General features: G+C 39.2%; 1 protein-coding gene and 1 long non-coding RNA gene across 2 annotated transcripts in view; one reads left to right on the forward strand and one right to left on the reverse strand.

The window, feature by feature from the left end:
* Positions 1-20,615, forward strand: part of LOC106862905 (uncharacterized) — a 77,684-nt gene that overhangs the window by 41,726 nt on the left and 15,343 nt on the right. The gene's annotated exons all lie outside the window — the stretch shown is intronic.
* Positions 1-20,615, reverse strand: part of MET (MET proto-oncogene, receptor tyrosine kinase) — a 90,311-nt gene that overhangs the window by 22,599 nt on the left and 47,097 nt on the right. The window contains exons 6-11 of the mRNA XM_088165448.1: positions 15,550-15,710; positions 14,248-14,350; positions 13,900-14,036; positions 10,910-11,083; positions 9,933-10,032; positions 1,597-1,815 (exon numbers count right to left, since the gene is read on the reverse strand). Of these exons, the coding sequence (XP_088021574.1) occupies positions 1,597-1,815; positions 9,933-10,032; positions 10,910-11,083; positions 13,900-14,036; positions 14,248-14,350; positions 15,550-15,710 (894 nt within the window). The remainder of the gene's footprint in view (positions 1-1,596; positions 1,816-9,932; positions 10,033-10,909; positions 11,084-13,899; positions 14,037-14,247; positions 14,351-15,549; positions 15,711-20,615) is intronic.

Genomic DNA, 20,615 nt, shown 5'->3' on the forward strand with positions numbered 1-20,615 from the left:
AACTGGATGAAGTACAAAAGAGGGTCACTGAGCTAGGAGGGGATCTCAAGCATAAGACACACAATGCAAGGCTAGTGGAGCGGAGTGTTTTAAAGCTGTAGAATCTCCATTCTTGGATATTTTCAAAACTCATTTACACAAAGCCATAGGCAGCCTGACCTAATTTTTAATTTCGCCCTGCTTTGAGCAATGGGGTTAGACTATCAAGACCTCCAGAGGTTCCTTCCAATCTACATTATTCTGAAATTTTTCCCAAATTAGTCCTCTTTCCAACTGGTTGATATGCATGACCTGGAAAATACTGGAAAACACTACTGTCATTGCACAGAAGCACTGAGCCATGCAGCAGCTATATATTCCCAGATCTCTGCTGACCTGCACACCAGAACTCTTTCTAGCGTTTCTCCATAACTGAACAAGAGATGTGCTCCACATTGAGGAAAAAGTGATTGTATGGCTAAGAGCTCCAAGCAGAAAAAAGTAAAAGTAAAAAAAAAAGTAAAAATCAGACCAATTATTCTTTTGTATTTGCCTAAAACACTTTGCAGAGATGGATTAGTATTCAGAGTTTAACTGGAATTCAGCATGGCTGATAGGAACTCTGAAGTAATCCTTCTGAGCAGACCAGAAGTTGGCCCACTGGGCCATCTTGGAATCAAAGACCTTAGGGCTTCAAGATTTCTTCATTGTGATGGGAGAGAAGTTTTGGTTTACAGAGCTGTGCAGGAGTGACACAAAGAGGTAACCTAAGTATTAAGATTGATTGTCTTCCATAAAACATTTTTATCCATTATATTTTATATAAATTATAGATATCTATGTAAATATCATATAAACACCAATAAATTTTAATAAACTAGAAATAATAATATTTATACCTTTTCTGTTTAATACTCAGAAAAAAACTAGACTTCAGGAAATTGGACTCATGCAGAATAGATTTAACTTTCTCTGCAGCACTGTAGTAGAGAGCGACCTGTGCTATTGAGGGCCCCAAATTCCTAAGAGATGCTTCTCAGTGCTGTGTAGACTATTCTCAGTGCACTTTGAAGAGGCATTCAGCATCAACTTTGCATTTTTTATGTATCCATAAATATTTAGGCTACAGCAGTGACTGATCCTCATGAGTGACTTTGTGCACAGGCCAGAGTTTCCCTCAGCTCAGAAGGACTGAAGAAGCCAGAGCACATCTTTTGTGAGGAAGGACACAGAGGCATGTGACAGTAAGAGCCAGGGCTCGTGCACAGACCACATACTTCAGGTTCTGGGCTGCTGGCCATGTTTAACCCTGAACTGCTGGAGCAGCTTATTGTAATCAGAAGCTGATGCAGTGTGGTCCTCCCATGAGGACAAGGAAAACCCCTCTCCCACTTCCCCTGATGACAACAATCACCACGGTACATACATCTTTGTTTTCACCTCTGCGTCTTTTAAATGTGGTGACAACTGGGCTTGGGTGAATGCAGTACTGAACACAGTGATCTCTCTGCCCTCGCTTTCTTGGGGCTTCCTTTATTTCATCAGAATATCTGCTCCACGCTCGGCTGCTGATGTGCGCTTGCGAATAATTGAAAAACTTATTTCAGCATTTCTTACCTTAATTTCCAGAACATTTTGGTTGCCTCTTGAGATGAACACTGTCTTTTCAAAATGCTTAAATACAGGGTTATTTACGTAATCAAAATCAAAGTACAGGGAGCTGACACCATCAAAAATAAAGAACACTTTGGTTACAAAGGGTGGTTGGAGGTTGAAAGCTTTCAGTGAAGGTGTTGTACAGCAGATTATCTCTGAGCTAGAGCGGTGGCTGCATGCCTATAAGAAAAAGAAAGAGGTAATTGCAGTAAGTACATGCATAGGAAGTCACTGATTAATGCAACTTTCTTTAACAATACACATATATTGAAAAAATAAACAGCAAGGGTCTTGTTCTTCTTTAACCAAAGCAAAATCCTGACCAGTGCTACACAGCTTTTATGTAGAGCTGGGAGAAAAGTATAAAAACTTCATGTCAATGGTGTTTGCACTCGTGTTGAGGAAATGTTCAAGTAAACAAGCTTCCTGGCTTGATTGTTCACAGCACTTTTAAAGTAAATATTTTGCAGATAATTAATGGAAAATTATTTCCAAAGCCAAGGACCATCAGGAGGCTAGCCTGGTGTACTGAGCAGCCATAGCTCAGCTTGCCCAGACTGTCACAGTGACTGCAACAGGGATTTCCCTTTCTTTTTCACTACCAAAGCAATCTTCATTACCAAGATAAGGGACCAGAGGACAAGGTAAAAGCCAACACTGCTAACTGGAACCGTGGAAAACAGAAGTAAAGCACTGTTTACCCACAGTCTAACTAAGTTTCCGTGTTTCCAGAAAGGCACTGTTGACTCTGAGAAAGGGCTTTACAGCCAAAGCCACCGTGTATTCTGGGCCACAAAAGCTAGCAAAGTGTGTCTGCTTTCTAAAAATGCTTGCTTAAGCCCTCAGATGTGAGGCACCTGGTGCCTAGGTAGGCAGCCGTGCAAGCTCCTCCTGCGAGTGTTGAGAGTGGGACGAGCTTTGCACGGCATCCCGGAGCAGCAGGGTGAGATGCTTGTCCCTGCTGCAGCGCAGCAGCTGCCCGACAACAGGCACGAAGCCACGCTCGCCCCTCACTCTGCCTCTTCCTCACGACAGCCTGCCCTGGGGGAAAGCTGCTGCTGTACCCCATGATCAAAGACCTTCCAGAGGGTGCTCTGTGCCATGGGGACGTGACCCAGTACAAAGTGCAGGACTCGTCTGAACTGCCTTTGCAGAGGGACAGAGCTCGTCTAGAGTGGGTTTCATCGGATCCACTATAGACAACAATCTAATCTTTTATTAGATTAATGGTGCTCTAGAAGTGCCAACTTTGTCTAGACTGTGAAGGTTTCTACAGGAGTCCTTTGCTTATAATGTCAACAGCACATTCACAAACACCAGTGGGAGGCACAGTGTGTGCCGGACGGCACCACAGGAACTGCAGAGGGGCTGGTTTGTCATTGTACCCTGTACTCCCTTCCCTGTGCCTGCCCTGCACGCTGCCTAACAACGGTGTGGTTGGACGACTTCAGGCACAGAGTTGCTGCAGCTCCACAGAAGTATTTCTCTTCCAACACTACAAACCTTCTGTAAGTAGTTCCTTGTGCACTGTGCCCTGAGAGCAGATCAAACTTGTAAATTTTAAAAAAAACATAAAAGAGCGTATCTGACATGTGTCCCAAAAGAATGGAGCTAAGTTGCTTATTAAAAATCTTACATTTATTCTACAAGAGTTTTTCTTGGAAGATCAACAATACTCTAGAATACCTTTGTGCATCCAGAGAAGGCCAAAATATATATTTTTCTGTTTTGTTTTTCAAAATAAATTTGTTCTCATTATCAAATGCTGCCTGAAGGAGCTTTGCAATTAGTTTAAATTAATGCAATGTAATTTTGCTGTTTCAAATGAGTGACATAACCACTCAGGCTGTATCAGCTATATACCCACATTAGCTTGAAAAGTGGGATTAAATTAGCTAACTGCAAATCAGGGCTTTCTGTTATCACCATAGCAATTCATGTTTCTGTGAATAATATTGTGAAATCTTGAATCTGCCAAGGGAAACATTTTCAAAGCTCTGAGCATTACAGTTTTAGAGCTCGTGTGTGTTTAGAGCTGTGAGTTCTGCACTCAGTTAAATAACTTGGTGGAGCTCTCTGTCATACTAACGGAACTTGCACCTGTGAATCTAACAGCCCATTTATATTCCTAACAGAAATTCAGAAATATTTTTGTAACTCCCATGTCAACAAGGTAAGCTGTGGGACACAAGACAAGGCAGATTTTTGCTCCATTTGCTTACAGTATAAGACTGTTCTTCTGAATACCTTGTTATACACCACTGATCATATCTCAGCCTTTGTTCAATCACATAGATCTAGAAATTAATTTCAATTAGTATGGAAATAATAAGATGCATCATTAGTATAATGGATGCTCAAGCCATACTTTTCTATGATATATGAATATTCTTTAAGATATCTATCATACTGTGTCGATTATTAAAAGGGATTACTAAAATATATATAATTACAAACCCAAATATGTCCCAAGTAATCATTATATTTATTTGATTAATGTAAATTCATTAGACTCTTTATCTACTGTAGAGTAGTGATGTCCATTAAATGAATAGCAGTGGTATTCATAACTTTGTTTGTGGCTATCTATTAGAATCAGATACTTTACTTTATCAGGCTGGTCTCTGAAGCAGAAGCTTTCAGAAAATGATAAAAATCTAATAATACTCTTTGGAGGGGATGCAATGTGACTGATTGGTAAGGTCAAGAAAAATCTTATTTGCAATGCCCTTATTGGTACATCATTTGACATGACATTTTTACCTTGAAATTGGTTTTAGCAATTGAAGAATATGATGGTTTAGTTTTCAAGAAATATTGGATTGAGGATCTCCAAGAAAACCCCCCTAATTCAATCTATTGCCTTCTCAATTAAGATACTGCCTATCACCCAGCACCTTTAACTTTTATTTAATTAAACTTTAAAGTACATTCACTTTAAAAGCTAAGCCTACATTTTTCTTGTGACTATAATCTACATCTGAAGACAAAGAGGAAGAAAAAATACAAAAATTATGGAGCATTTCACAAGCATAAGTAAATGCTATACCCCAAAGAGAATAATAATGCATTGCACAATGTATGACTCATCACTTAAGGTATGTATTCTTGTTCCATTTGTAAAATATGACCCTTGAGGCAATTAATTCAAATCTGACCCACAGAACCTGAAATTCAGTGCTCAATTCAATTTTTTTTCATCTGATAGAACAACAGGAAAAGTATGAGGGAGGATCTCTGAGTTGCAGAGGTCTCCCCGCAGCTGACCCAGATTAGAGAGGGGCAGCTGGATGTGTATTACAGGATCTGCAGCTGTCAGAAGGGAGAAAAGGGCCAATTTTTCTTTCATAAAAAGTAAACTTTTGGAGTTCCAGTGAAGAATGAAATACGAATGAAGTTAAAGACAGAGCTGGAGACTCTCCAACTGTCTTTGCCAAAGGATGATTTCTTAATAGAAAGAGAAGAAAATATAAGTCCAACATGAAGAGAAGCCCATTCAGAAGACTTTTCTGTGTAAAACAGTGACACTCAAGCAGTGTACTTTTAATTTTAGTTTTCTCCTTGTATGAAGGCATGGGAGATGATACTTCTAGCCTATCAGATCATCAGACTGGAAGGCAGAGTAAAACCTCTCTTGCTCTTGGGTCTGAGAGCCAGCCCTTTGCCCAAGATGATCAATACTGACTGGGAGTCCAAATTCCTCCTGGGGCTTGGGATGGTCGATGTACCTTGTAGCACTGCATCCCTGGCACCCTGGTGATTTCACACAGTGGCTTTTCCCTGACATCCCTGCTGTACCCTTTCCTTGGCAGGAGATATGCGTGAGATACAGATTTGGCACAGAAAGAAAGACGAATTTTCCACTTTGTGGGAAACTCTTCACTGGGCTTCTGCGGCAGCTTTGTGCCATGGAGTCAAGACAGACAGAGGATCCAAGCCTAGGTGTCTTTGGATAGGGAATCATGAATATCTTCAATAATCACACACTCACTACCCACACTTTACAGGGAATTTGTTTTATCATTATTTAATACATCTAAGGTAGACACCCACTGCTGAATTCTAGGCTGGATCTGGATGAATATGAGTATGAGTTGCTTACAGACTTTTGCTAAAAGACTGCAAATTTTAAGCATTGAATGAACTTTAGAATATTTTAAAAATCGCCTGTAAAACAGCAGGAAATGGCACCTGGCAGGGAGAAATTATGAAATGCTGAAGAACATTCAAAAGACTACTTACTGAAGAGATAATTAAAAGTCTGTGGAAAGAGAAGATCTTGCATAGCTACAGGGTCAGTTGTTGAAGGTCACGTATTAAAAAATGCATCTCCTTAGTTTTGCAGCCTTGCATATCTTGGGACATTCCTTGTTAGAAGAGATTAGGCAGTGGGAATATATATCCAAATTAGTTAATAGATGGAATATTGAAAATGCTACAAGAAAGGATCCCCAAATGACCACTTGCTCACTTTGGGGAATCAATGCAAACTACAGGTTTTCAAAGAAAAAAACATTATTCCCCAGTGCTTCAGAAGCAGAAGAATCATCTAGCATGACTACAACACAGGTTCCTGATCAAACACCATTCCAAACTATGCCTAGGGTTTTTCTAAAGGAGGGAATGAGCTGCTTCCCTGCTTGTGTACCTCACACAGGAACAGGACATGTGAACAGAAGTAAGAAGGTTTCTGTATTCTTATGCATTCTCTAGAATTCTTGGGAATTTATGCAGCACTGCCTAAATTCCTTCTTTTTTTCCCTAGTCAGAACAAATGATCAAAAGAACTCATGAAACAGAAAATTAAAAGAAACACATTGCAATTATTGAAACATATGGTTCAATACATTTTTTCACTCACTGAAATAAATTCAGTGAAGGCAAAATGTTTTATTTTGACAGCGTTAACATAAAATGTAATATAAACACAACTAGTGTGAACACAGCACTGAACAATTTTAAGGAAATGTAAATAAATATGAAAAGAATACTGTAAAATGGAAACAAGGCATTTTTTGCTCTATAGAAAAAAAATTTCAGAGATACTAAACTACAAACATGAAAGCTGAAAAGCTCAACTTAAATATTTCTTCTACAGGGGGCTGGCATATTGCACCCAAAACTTTTCAGTCTCAGTGAAACTGCACTTCTTATAGGAAACTCTTCCAGAAAAACTTTTGGTTTTTGTTTGTTTTGTTGTACCACTCACCTCTAACACCAGGATGGAAAAAGGCACAGAAAAGCAAATGCCCCACGGCGTGTCTACTGGCTCTGCTCCCTGAGACTTTGGGATGCAGAGTATCCCCTACAGCTCCTGCTGTTTACAGAAATAACCCTCCACCTACATTGTGACTCTATCAGGACTCTAGGTCACAATTAAACCTGAGGACAGACAGGTGACAGGAAAAGGTGAGACTTGTTTTAAATTGGGCACCGCCAGTTGTAGGCAAATGGAAAAGGGTCCAGGAGGTGGGAGAAAGAATGAGAAGAGCTCTAGGACACAACATTTATCAGGAGAATTTGGAGTGGTTTGGTTATTTTAACTGGAAAAGAGAAAGACTGAATCATAATTTAGTGCAAATATATAAAATTAGCTGGAGAGATTGATAATCTGTTGCTTGTATCCACAGAGGGTTAAGCAAGGAGATGGGTAATTAGCCACAGGATTTAGGTTAATTATTAGAAAGAAGTCTTTCCAAACCACTAGGTAAGCAGGTAGAGCAGCTCTCTCTAAAGCTTGTTTAAGCAAGATTGTGAAATTTCTTTCACAAGGAGCTTTAATAACAGCCTAAACAAGTATCTGTTAGGCAGTGGTCTGGGTACATTTGCTCCTGGCACAGGGAAGTGGGCCATGCTAGGCTGTTGTGGTCCCTCCCAGCTGTACTTTCCTTTGATGCTTTGGGATGTGTTTCAGTGCTGGCTTTGGTTTTCCCAAGAGCCAGAGTTTCTGAATGCTGACAAAAGCAGCTTCTTGGAGGAGGCTAGTGAGAGAAAACTGAAAAGAAAAAAGGCTTAAATAACTATTTAAAAAAATGACTCATTTAGCTATCCTCTCCCAAACTAAAGAAGCAAAAAGACATGTATCCTCAGCTATAGCACTTCTTGAGCACTTCTTTGGTCTGTTCAGGACAACAACCTGTGTTCTCCTTTATAAATGGGATGGTTGGTCTGGCTCTCTGCTGGAAACGGTTCATCATTGTTGTTTATTTTTGTAATGACTGGATGAAATGTTGGGGTTTTTTGGTATATCCCTTATGCAGAGAGCCCAGAACTTCCAGTGCAGCATGGGTAAGACTACAGGCATAGGCATCCTCCACCAGAAACTTCCTCATCAACAGTACAATCTTGTTTTGCCACTTATAAATCTTCCCTTTCTACATGAGAATTAATAATCCTCCTCTAGAAATATGCTTGAGGTAGAGAATAGTGGCAGAACAAATGGCTGTCACAGAGGCAGGGAAGGCAACTGAGTGCCAGAAGCCTTTAATTTTAGTAGAGCAAAAAATATATTACTTGAGCAATGTCAAAGTACGAAACACTCTGGATTATAATCCATTTGAGGTTATATTCCACCTTTTGTGCAGGGGGAATGAATTTGTGTACAGCTGCTCATACACTGGGGCAATTTCTTAGAGATTGGCAGTGGCAGGAGATTTATTTGTTGGCAAATGTCAAACACACTGCAAGGTGTGAAAAGAAAAAGAATAAAAGAGAAAATTCTGACTGACTAAATCCATATATTTTTTCAAAAGCATCTTAGAGCCAGGATGAAAGCAAAACACTGCTCAAAGGCAAGGTTAATCCCCAATATTTGGGGCAAAAGAGTAAATTCTATGGTGTTTATTGCCAGGAGTTGCCAGTCACTTTTGGACAGTGGATTTTCTTTAAAACTTCCTATCTTTAAAATCTGTTCAGATTCTAAGAAGTCCTAAATATTTGCAAGGTATGAGGTATCAGGGCCTGAAGAGAAGCAATATTGCACATTCCCACAGGGGAACAGAAAAAGCAAACGAATGATCTTTACACGAAGGAAAATCTCAAGACCTGATTTCAGTAATGATCCTTTCCTTCAAAATCCTTTGTGCTTAGAAATAATTATGCTCACATTACTCAAAATCTAATAAATTTTGAGTTTGGTAGATTTCACTGCAAGGTTTTATCTTCTGACTGATGGGTAAAGTGACTATTTGATAACACTTAACACTATGTTTCATTGGAAAGGAACTGATTTTTAGATTAAAATCTGAACCCATTAAATTACAAGCCACGACTACATGCTGCAGAAATTCAGGTCCTGACACTCATAATATTATACAAATTAGGATCATGAAGAATATGATGACCTTGAAGCTATACAAGACTGCAAATTTGCAGACATACAATTTAAAATGCATTGAGCAAACCTAGCTCTAATAGTTAGAATTCAATTCAGGAAACAGGGTATGATGATCATTGGAAATAAGCTGAGTATATGAACAGTAAGTAGCATGTCATAAAGAGTGTAGGTCAATTTAGCTTCAGTTAGACTAAACAAACCTTGCAGGATAAGAAAATGTTGGAGGTACAACAAAAATGTGTAGACAAAAGCTTACAGAAGGCAGTTTCAGTAGAACTAGGTGACAAATGCCATCTTTGCCTTGTAAGAATTAAAGCAGATCACATGGTCATATCTGTGCTTAGATTTGGACACTGTGTAGTTTCAACTCAGGAACAAAATAAAAGAAGACTTACATCTTTCACTGACCTGCTGTTTAAGCAGAGGTACCCGATTGAAAGAGTCCAAACCCATCTTAAAACTTAGTTGCTGAACTTAACAAAGTTAGGACAAATTTCCACAAAAGGGATTTTGGCCATCAGAAATTCTTAAAAATAATACATACTTTTGATTTTATATATTTACTCTTCCTTTGATATTTATTCACAGTCACCACTTCAGTATCACAGTCGTACTTGAACTTGCCATGTAATCTGACATATCTATATTGCATTGCTCTGTGTTCAGTCACTGAATTTGTATTGTTAAATTGAAATATAAAAATCTTCTTAACAGATACTGTACTAGCCTTATTTCTTTGGAAAAGGTTTCTTGGAAACGGTTGTTTTATCCTCAGCTTAATTTCAAATTTGTCTTGAATTTTGCCTATACAGTGAAAACAGTCTTTGCAGAAAACACCAAAATATCAGTGGAAGACTCAAAGTTTCAAGGCGAAAGTCAAAGTATTTTGACTGCAAATTCACAACCATTTACCACACCAGGATGAAAAGATAACAGATTGTCTTCTCTAAGACTGACTCACCACAGAGAAGTTCATTCCTAGTTTAGGTACAGTAATCACCATCTGAGGAAAGCACACTGAGTTCAAGTTGATTCCCTGAGCCGTGATTGTACTTCCACCACTAGGAAAATTTACCAAAAGAAGAAAAGAAAGAGAGAAGATAAGTAGGATAAATAACTACCCTAATGTAATGTTAATGATAAATTATATTTTAGAGTAAATGATAACATAAAACCAGAATTAGAGATATACTGGGTAAATGCAAATACTCAGCTTTGAGTAGTGAGATCATTTTTCTGGGAAACAGATTTTACATTTACTATAATAACGAATCAAAAAAAAGAAAAGAAAAATAATTTTTTAAACTGTGATAAGCCAGGGTAAAAACCAAATGTATACATTTTAAAAGAGGTAGCTTTTTTTGTATTTATCATTTGCTAACTAACTTATTTCACCTATTGCTTTCAGTGGTGCTGAAAAAGGTGCTTTTTTTACTGATGACATTTTTTTGGCAAAGGCAGATGGCTTGGATTAGAGCTACTGAGACCATAAATATGTCACTTGAAAACACACACATACTACCATACATATATATTCATAATATTTATATAGCACTGTATTTAGACTATTTTAAAATCCATTTGCTCTCCTGAGTCCGCTGACTTGTCACATTAAATGATTTTCCTCAGCAATCAGTGTAATGTCCAGACACAGTATAGGAGACACACTTAGCTGTGCAGTGGGTATCTCTGCAGGACATCACAGGTAGGCTCAGCAGCAGCTGGGAGTGAAATCACAAAGAGAAAAGAGGCACCCTTCCCCCTTCTCCTTCACCTCTGAAAGGAAATGATTTGCCCTCTGCAACTGCACCATAATAGAAACAATTGGCATGGAAGATAGAGATAAAAATGCAATTTCTTTTGATAGATTGCTGGGCAGCATAGCTGTTCTTTGTTCATTTGTTGCTTTTGTTATTTCTATAACAAAATTTTACTCACCTAAGAAAAGATTTGGCTGGATGAATGTTTAAAACAACTGGGTCTTCTCTGTATGTGAAATGTCTGCTTGTGTCTCGAATAGCTTCATCGATTTCCATTCTCACACGATATTCCTGGGGAATTTGCTGTGCTGGAGTGTAGCACTCCACAGTGCTCGCCGATATGCTGGGAGGACTGAAAACAGATTGCTTGTCACCCTTATAAACGTACTTGGCTTAAAACACTGTCCTTTACTGAGCCCCAACATTGCCTAAGGATCTGTTTCTAAAAAAAATGTCATTGATTTTCCCATTGGATAATCAAATTTCAACAAGTAAGCACGACATAAGGTAGAAATTGCAACAGCATGGCTTAGGCTCAAGATTCATCTTAATTAAGGTGACTTGCACCTTGCCTGATGGAAGGTGTTGCCCTGGTACTGGTGACAACCTCATGAGCCCCTGAACCCTGCAAAGGCAGCTTCCAGCCTGGAAAACAAGAGCACATTCCAGGTTTAAGGAGAATGACTTGATCTGCTATAGGATAATGCCTCTTTCAAATCCACAGGACTTACTCTGTGTTAAAAGCCTCAAGTAAAGGTGCTTGTGTGGGATGTACCAGATGCTGAGGGGCAGGCAGAGGGCAAGAAGAAAGAAGAAGGAGAAAACTCAAGAAGAGCTGGCTGAATTCAGCACATCAGCAGAGTGTCTAGGATATTCACCTTTCCCTTGCTATCATGCCTGGCCATGGAAGTCCTCTTCCTTCTACAGTGAGCTCAGTGGGTGAGCTGGCAGCAGGAGGATCCTGAAGTTTGAAGCAAATAAAATGCAGCTGCAGGGAGCAGGGCACAGGGACAAGGGTGGCAACTGACTGGAGAAGCAAATGTAACTCTACTAGCTGGTTTCAGTGATTTGGGCTCAAGCACATCCATGGGCCATCCAAGTGAGGTTGTTCTCACAGAACGTAAGAGATGGTTTCCAAATTAGACAAAAGGGACATTTGCTACAACTTATAATGCTTTCCAGGAAGGTGGGATTCACCATAAGGGATAGTGATTCATTCTTCTGTATCTGGAAGCTTTTTAACATCTCTTGAAGGAAAAAACTAACCTTGCTCTAGCTGCCCTCAGAACTGGGGAAAGCTGCCTGTTTAGCTAGAGAAACACCTGCCTTGAGAAATTGGTTAAGACCTGCATAGAAGTCTACAGGCAACTTGGCTAGTGAGAAAGAGGGGTGCTAGAAATACTTACTGGGTAAGTCTCAGCTATTGTTCAATACCTAGAGGCCCACCTGAGCAATATCTGCATCTGAGCTGGCTGCTGTCCCACCCCCATAGCAGATGTCTCAAATGAATAATTCCCAAAAGGTTTATACACTTCTCCATTAGCTGAAAAGTTGAGATGAAGACACCAAGAAATGCAACCATAGCTATTAAGGAACAGAAGTGATGAAGATCTTTTTGGGGATCAGACTTGAATATCTAAATTATTTTTCTTGATTTAGTCAGACTTGGCTGATTTGATCAAGAGCATACAATAAATCATCTGGCAATAAAGAATAAATTTCATCTCTCCTGACTCTGAGTCTTGCATTAACTTATAGGCTGCTGCTTCCCCACATCTCCAGAAGTGTGAAGTTTTACCACTATGACTTTCCATAATCGTTAGATGATGCTCAAATTTCATAGGAATTGCTGGATATCCCGTTTCTGGAACACCTTGGGCCAGATTCTGCCCTTGTCCGCAGAGGTGACAATTCTGGAATCATCCTGCTGTACCTAAGCACAGAACCAACTAGGACTTATGCCATGGTAGAATGGCTACCAAATTCAGAAATCTTGTCTACTCATAGCAGAGAATCTGTACTTGGTATTTAATGCTTATATACAGCTGTGGCTCAATGTGGGAAGGTAGCTTGTAAGGATAGTGCAGAAGGCAATTTTCCTCAATGGATTACTGCTGTACTGATGGCTGAGAAGTGGAGACAGCCTTGCCTGCCCAATGTTATAAAAGAGTGGGCTAGCTAGCCACAAGTTACAGTTAGAGCTTGAGAGCCAGAGTCTGCTGGAGTTTGGGATGGAGGCTGCTGGCTGTGCTGTGAGGAGGAAGGGATGTGAGGTTGTGCAAGGGGCAGATATGGTGAGAAGATGTTGGGTGAGGGACAGTCAGGGTTAGGGAGCTGGGAAAGGGACAGCTTGGGGTTAGCCAGTCATGCAGAAGGAAGACTTGCAGAGAGGAGAGGAGTCAGTACTGTGTGGAGCCGCATGTGAGGAAAGGAGTCAGAGTTGCCTGGAAAGAAGTCCACTGAGAGAAGGCATGAGAAGTTTTTAATAAAAGACTGGTGATGATGCCAGTCGTGTCTGTCTCGACATAATTACTACAGTTGAAGGCATTTCCACACAGAACACATCAGAGGTTTGTGACTGAGCTCCTACTGGATCCAGTACAGAGCCACAAGAAATTCTGGCTTAAACCTCCAAAACGATTTTCTAGATACCAGAAGTCCCAAACTGATGCTGCCTCTATTTTGTAGACTGTTCACTGATAGCAGTGCAGAAATAGTGCTCCTCTGCATGGGATAGACATTGTCACAGTGGTCAGGTTTCCACCCAACAAGGCAGTAGGAAATGGTAACTTGTGCCCACTGGCTGCTCACTGGCAGCTGCTGCATGAACAGCAGCTCTTGCTAACACAAGAGAGAGGGCTGAGTGGGTGGGAATCAGGGTGACAAAAATGGTGGGAAATATTTTCTTGTCCATTAGAAGCTGATTTGACACTTCTCTATGCAACCTTTTAATGAGGTGAATGAAGACATTACAGAATAAACAAGACTTCCAGAGAACTGCAGTCCCTTCTAGAAATCTTTCAGGACAGATGCTGCTTATTATATAAATTCTGTAATTAGTGACACAAGGAGAGGAAAGCAAATGTTTGGGTTTGGTATTTTTAACTCCAAGGCTTTTAATCAAGACATTTCATTATTAAAGGTGTTGTGTTTTAGTTAGAACATTACCTTTTCAAAGTGCATGGTTGCTCACCAACAAAAATCCTCATGGATTTCCCACTGTCTAGGTACTTTCCAGCTACAGTCAGCAATGTTCCTCCAGATTTGGGGCCATAGGTGGGAGATATACTTGTTATTACAGGATTCTGAGGGAAGGTAAAAATAAAACCAACGGATTATAAAATAATTTTCAAAATGTAAAGAGGAAATCTTAAAACATTTATTAACATTTCCATGAAGTAACAATAAAGCCAACATGAATACAGAAATTACCATGCTATATTGGACTCTTGAGGAGTCCCTATCAGCAAATATTGACACTAATTTTGACTATAATAGTTTAATCACAGTGCTTACCACGTATGAAAATGTATTGAACACTGTTTTGCCATGTCCAACAGAAACACTACTGGATATATTAAAACCTGGACTTTTTGCAGCAGGAACTGTGCATTCCAGCCTTTAGAAAACAAGGAAAAAATGGGGTTACATTTTTTTTCTGATTGATTTTTTTTTTTTCATATTAAAATAGAACCACTTCAAACCCATAGTAATGGGGAATCCATACTAAACAGATCATCAGTCTCTGTGCATCACAGACATTTCAGAAATAACAGTTAAAAGAACTGTGTCCCTCTTCTTTAACAATAAATATAAATGCTGTCTTCAACGCTGTGGTCTTCATAATACTTGGCCACAGAAAATAATTTTAGTATATCATCTACATTTCAGAAAAAAGAAGCATGATAGAAAAAAACAAATACCTCTATTCAATAGCTGATGGATGCTTTTGAACTTTCATTCAGTATCAAATTTTGGCAGACAATAGCATTAAAAAAATGAATCATATACACAAGTTTGTTGTTAAAAATAAAATATTACCAAAAATTAAACTTGAAACTTCTGCAGCAGCATGTGTCAATGTATTATATTACATTCACATAGTCTCATATATAATCTAGTCTCCTTAAATCATCTTGTTTCCATTAAGACTGTTCAGAACAGCATTTGGGAGAGTGCTCAACACTTCTGGAGCACTTGCTGGAGTATCTGCATTGCTATGTATGCGAATAGGAAAGCTGTGCCACGATTTGTGCATTGCTTTGGTGTCAGAGAGAGGATATTACTGTATTTCTGAAAGGTAACAACCAGAGTAACCTCTGTCTTAAACTTAAGCCATAATCCCAGTGTCTCAAATACTTATTTCTGGGGAGGAGGAGGAGAAAAGGTGCAGATGAGGGTCATAAACTTCTGGATAATGAAATACCTGCATCTTCTCACACTTCTCTCTAGCAGCTTTACAGATCAGGAAGACAGAGGTGACATAACTAAGGCTCAGCAGGATCCCAGCCAAAGGAACTGCCCCCTTTTCAAAGCTTTGAATAGATTTATTCTTGCCAGCTTCCACAGATATTGAACAGCATTTCACAGACAAATCAGAAAAACTACTGCAGGAGATATTTGCAGAAACTAGATTTATTTCATCTCCATTTTGAGCATTGTTTTTCTTGGGGAGTTTATTAAACCATGAGATTTTTTCAAATTTGATATTTCAGAATCAGAGACGATACTTATTGGCTGAATGTTTGTATTTACAAAAAAGTCCGTACCACATAAAGAACATCTGTATAAATGGAAATTAATATTTTAGGTTCTTACCTATTTTTGTTGCTAGATTTTGCTTCCAGAGGACAAATTTGTCCCCCAATATGGACTACAGTATTTTTTAACTCAAATCTGTTATTTTTGCTGAATCCAAAGTCCCATCCACACAGTGTCAATTTTGTACCGCCTTCTATGGGAGCACTGCTCGGGAGAATCTGTTAAAAAAATATTGTGTTAGTTGAATCAGGTTTTCTTGAACTTCACTTGGAGCTAAAGAATGGGCAAAGGAAGAACTTTAGAAAAGCATTTCTTTTTGGTAGACTATGTCCTAGCATTCATCTTAATTGTTCTTCACCTTTCATTTGTCACATTATGAGCTTTCTATGACAGTAGCAATAAATAACAAAACCTATACTAGAAAGCTTTGAAAGATAGTGTTTAGGGGCACTGAACAAGCTGTGCATTGTAATAGTCTTTTAAATCCTGCCGTTCTTGTCTTTCACATCTTATTTCGGGCGTGTTAAACATACAATATACTTATTTTGTTAGAAGCTGAATGCTGAACACAAAAGAGCCCCCAAATAACCGTTTTTTGTCAGCTTGATGAAAGTCGGGTTCAGAGTGAAGTAGCTTCAAAGACACCATAATCCAATACCACACTGACTGTGATAAAGTTAACATGACTTCTGCTATTCTTTCCTTAAACATTTTACATTTGGTCACCTCTAATTCCAAGTTAAAAATAAACTGCCCCTCAGAAACACAGAGACAATCTACAAAGGAAATACTTTTTTTTTTTGTATGTGTGTGTGTATTGTAAATTGTCCTGTAAAATATAACAATGGTGGGAAAAACGTAGGAACACTATAGAAGTCTTACAAAACTCTGTAAAAGTACTGGCTAGTACTGTCAGTAAAAAAACCCAAAGCCCACCAAAAAACCAACCAAAAAGAAAAGACATTAGTTCAGGAATTATGAGGACTTTCAACAATACTGCACAATTTTGCAAACATACCAGTACCACTAGACAAACAAAAAAGAATGAAAGGAATGAGAGGCTGAATTTATACTTGTGATTATAGTGCCTAAGTATCTTAAACTTAATGCTTTAGTGATAATAATTTTGCCCCTAAAATGCAATACAGCTGTGTCCTTCAAAGAACCCGGCTTAATTTTCAAGCTGAAAGGAAAGTGTTTGAGTGATACTTGGCTATTATTTCATCTGGAAATCCAGCAAGACAGCACATTTCTTTTCAACTCTCTTGCAGCTATACTTCAAGACTCTCACAAATGAACTATTGTAGATAGAAAGGCAGCTGAAGAATACTTCAAAAGAATTATACTATATACTATATATGGGGAAATTTACTGCCCTCATTAGAAACCAGACAAAGAGTCTGCTTTAAAATGCACTGAAGCCAGAATGAACCTTTCCTGTTTTAAAGAGCTTTGAATCAGCTCTCAATGAGCAAAGAGGGAACCTATGCAGGAGCAGCAGTTTTGTACAAATCTGCAAAAAAGAGTGATAACTCACACAGCTCCCTGACACATAACTGCAGCTATGAGCTTGGAGTCATACTGTGCCCACAAAGTCTGTGCTATTCCCAAGTTTAACTCTTCCCTATTTCTTTGGAGTTTTCTTCTTCAAAACCTAGATTTGACTTCAGATTTTAGTTTTCCATTCTACTCAGTATCTCAGCACATCATGTATTTTTGAAATGACAAAACTCTAGAAGAAACTGAAATTGCTCTGTGGGGGTATAGGATGTCCCAACAGTTTTTAAAATACATTGACATGTGGCATTTGAAGAGTTTGAAATGAAATCCACAAGTTAGCAAAATAAGGGCTTCACAAAGCCATACAGAATTAAAACTGAACGTACTGATCACATTTTTAGTGCTCTTACATGGCAAAAGAGACTTGTGATAGCAACCTGTGTGCCTTAGTAGAGGGACAGAAAGTACATTTAGTACATTCTGTCAACAAATTTAGAAGGCAACTCCTCTAAGTAGATAGCAAAAAATAAATAAACAAAATCTTAAAGTTTTGTTTTTAAGTTCTGTAGAACTCCCTCATTTTAATTCAAGATTTATTTTTCTTCCATTTGAACAAAAATTGTTCGGTATGATGAAATTTCTGAAAATCAAACGTGGTTTTCCAGACTTTTTCTTGGGAGAGTTGACAAGAATGGACAGTGAACCTCCTGGTCTTGCAGGCCTCTTCTGACTACTTACATTGCACTGGTAGTAACAGAAAACAATCAAAATGCAAACCAGTTAAAAATGCAGGGATTCAAAAAAATATTGTGCTATCTCCACTGATAATATGGAGCAAGTATTCTGCAAGGTCTGTCATTCTGGTATTCCTTGAACTTTTGGTTAAGGGAGAAAGTTAACTTTTTGTTTTTGGAAAAATTTAAAGCATTGTGTTTTCCTTTTATTTATGTTGACAGTTACTATCCACTTATATACTTAATATATGTTTTGGAAGAAAATATCTATTTATTAAAGTTTCATCAGCCCATTCATTTTAATGCAAAGATAAAAACACGTACAACCACATGTGAGATTTCCAGCAAAGCCTCCAACCTAAACAGGCAGCAGAAGGCCTGATGCTCTTGATATGCCTGATACAAAAGCCAGCTAAAATGACTCACTTTAAAAACAACAACAAACCATGTCAGATTTTTAACCACAACAAAGAATCAGAAGGGAGACCAATTTATTTCTTCTTTTACACCCTTCACCTTTTAGCGTGACCTGAACACCACGCGCAGATGCCTGCAATTTGTTCCAGCACCGAGTGATCTCCGAGGAGACTCCCTCCCTGGCTTCCCTCTAGAACTGCTCGTCCAGGCTGATGAAACTCCTTATTGTTGGCAGAGGCAGTGGATGGGAGCAGCCTGGCAGCTGAGCTGTGGAGGGGATGTGTCCCAGTGTCTGCCCTACTATGCTGTCTGTGTCTGGGCAGACTCCTCTCCAACACACAGCTCCAAGGGAAAGTGCTTAAAGCAGGGAAAAGAATCAAAGGATCTGCAGGACTCCATGGGAAAACACTGGGCTTCTTCTCTGCCATCCTTCCTGAGAGGAAAAAAAATTTTTTTTTCCCCATTGTATACCACTCTGTGTAATAACCTGGGAAAACGTCATTGAAGACTTATTTAGCTAACATCCACTGGACCAGAGCCTCAGAGAGCAATCTGTTCCCCTCGGGTTAAAGTGATCATATGACATATCTCAAGCAATCTGTCCCTCCGAAAGCTGCAAAGTATTAGGGAGAGGTTCGGACTGAATTTCAGATACTATGCAAAGCAGGTCATCCTCTGTTTGTTAGGAACAAAACTAGCTTGTTCCTTACATTTTATGCATGTGAGTTTAAAGACAGATCAGAAGATGAATAATCTGTTTTATTTTTTTTTCAGTAATCATGTTAAATGTCATGGTCCAGTAGAGCATGAAATTTGTCTTAACAGCTAGCAATCCAATGGATTTAAGTACCCAGCTGCATTTTTTTTCCTGACAAGCCTTCTGGAAGCAACATCTACCAGCATCGGCATGCAGTAATTTGAGATTCACTTTAAGATCCATCAGTGTCACAGATCCATATTCATTTACAAGGGTAGGCTGGGCTTTTGCTGAGCAGGCTGGGCTGAGCCACATGGGGAAGGGGAGCACCTGGGAGAGGGGAACACCTCACACCTGTTCCCACTCCCTATGTCCAAGGTGTGCTCTCCTTCCAGCAGCTTCACAGGGACTGCAGAGCTGGCTGTGGGGGATACACCTCTTGGTCTAAGTGCCTGTGCCTGGGCTCCAGGCTCTTGGTTCTTAAAACTGCTGAGTGAACACACTCAAAATTGAAATTAAAGAGGGCTACATAAGTTCAGCACCTCTGAAAATCAGAAACTAAGCAGTTCAGAGCCTGAGGAATATTTTTTGAGCTATGGAAATATATAGCCACTGCTAGAAGGTTTGTGAATTAAAAAACATTAAGGGTGCTTGAGCTCTAGAAAAGATGAAACAAACTGAGCAGGATAGTTGAGTACCTTGGGCCCGCAGAGATACAGAAAAATGTGTAAGAGCTACTTCTCACTGTATACCTTTGAATTGGTGATTCAGTCTCATACAGGCTAAGGCTGGAAAGGATTATTTCACTATCTAATAAAACCTTTTTGAAATAAATACGGTTTTATATAAAGGAAAAGTAAACTATTCACATTTTGCATTAGCAATTTTTGTGCGTCTGCTTTATCCTAAGTAAATGGACATAGAAGGTGAGGCAAACCGCCCCTCCCCCTTCCATTTTCCATCCATTGTGGGTTTGATTCCTATAACTCTTCACTGTTTTTTTCACTGAACTTTGCCTGTGTTAATCCTAAATTTTGTATCTGAAAGGTGAACATGGAAAAAACCAACCCTGCGTGTTTTATAGAAACACACAAACATGTGTTTCTATACTTATTTCAAGATTAGTAGCAGTTTTGCATTAGAACTTAAAAATACTGTTGTACATGAAATCATATGCCTGGATGAAAGAAATACATTATTTATTTAAAGACCCACTTTTTTCTCCCTTTCTCTCTAAGAGTTTAGCATATCAAACTGTCATCTCTGTATCTCATCAAGTTGTATTCTAATAAAGGAAAATGTATTTTTAACTACACGATGTAGTTTAAATGCACTAACACAAGTGAATGGGTATAAATGCTACCAGGAAGTTTTACGCTTGTCCTTCCCTTAGATTTCTAGTCCATCAACTGTAGAGCACAAATCCTGCGTTAACCACAGCTAAATTAAAACTGGACTGTTCCAGTGCAGCTCCCTGCTCAGCTCTGCCTTTTTGTTCTCACACACCCTGGATGAGCTTTGTCTGGCTGGCAGCAGCCTCTGGCTGCCCCTGTCCCGGGGTGCAGCTACAAGCTTGTTCCTCACTGGTGCCAAGTGGACCCATGGGAACGAGGAGCCAGGGAGGGACATTATGGAAAAAACATTTCCCCAGGACCTTGGGTAGGGGAAAGAGTGGATTTTTCTCACAAAGAAACACCAGACTTTCCTCCAACACTGGAGCCAGCACAAGGATGGATGAGGAGTGGGGGCCAGAGACCTCCTCTGCTGGGTCAGGC

Source organism: Sturnus vulgaris, chromosome 5 (genome assembly GCF_052056855.1).
Source record: "Sturnus vulgaris isolate bStuVul1 chromosome 5, bStuVul1.hap1, whole genome shotgun sequence".
Taxonomy (NCBI): Eukaryota; Metazoa; Chordata; class Aves; order Passeriformes; family Sturnidae; genus Sturnus; species Sturnus vulgaris.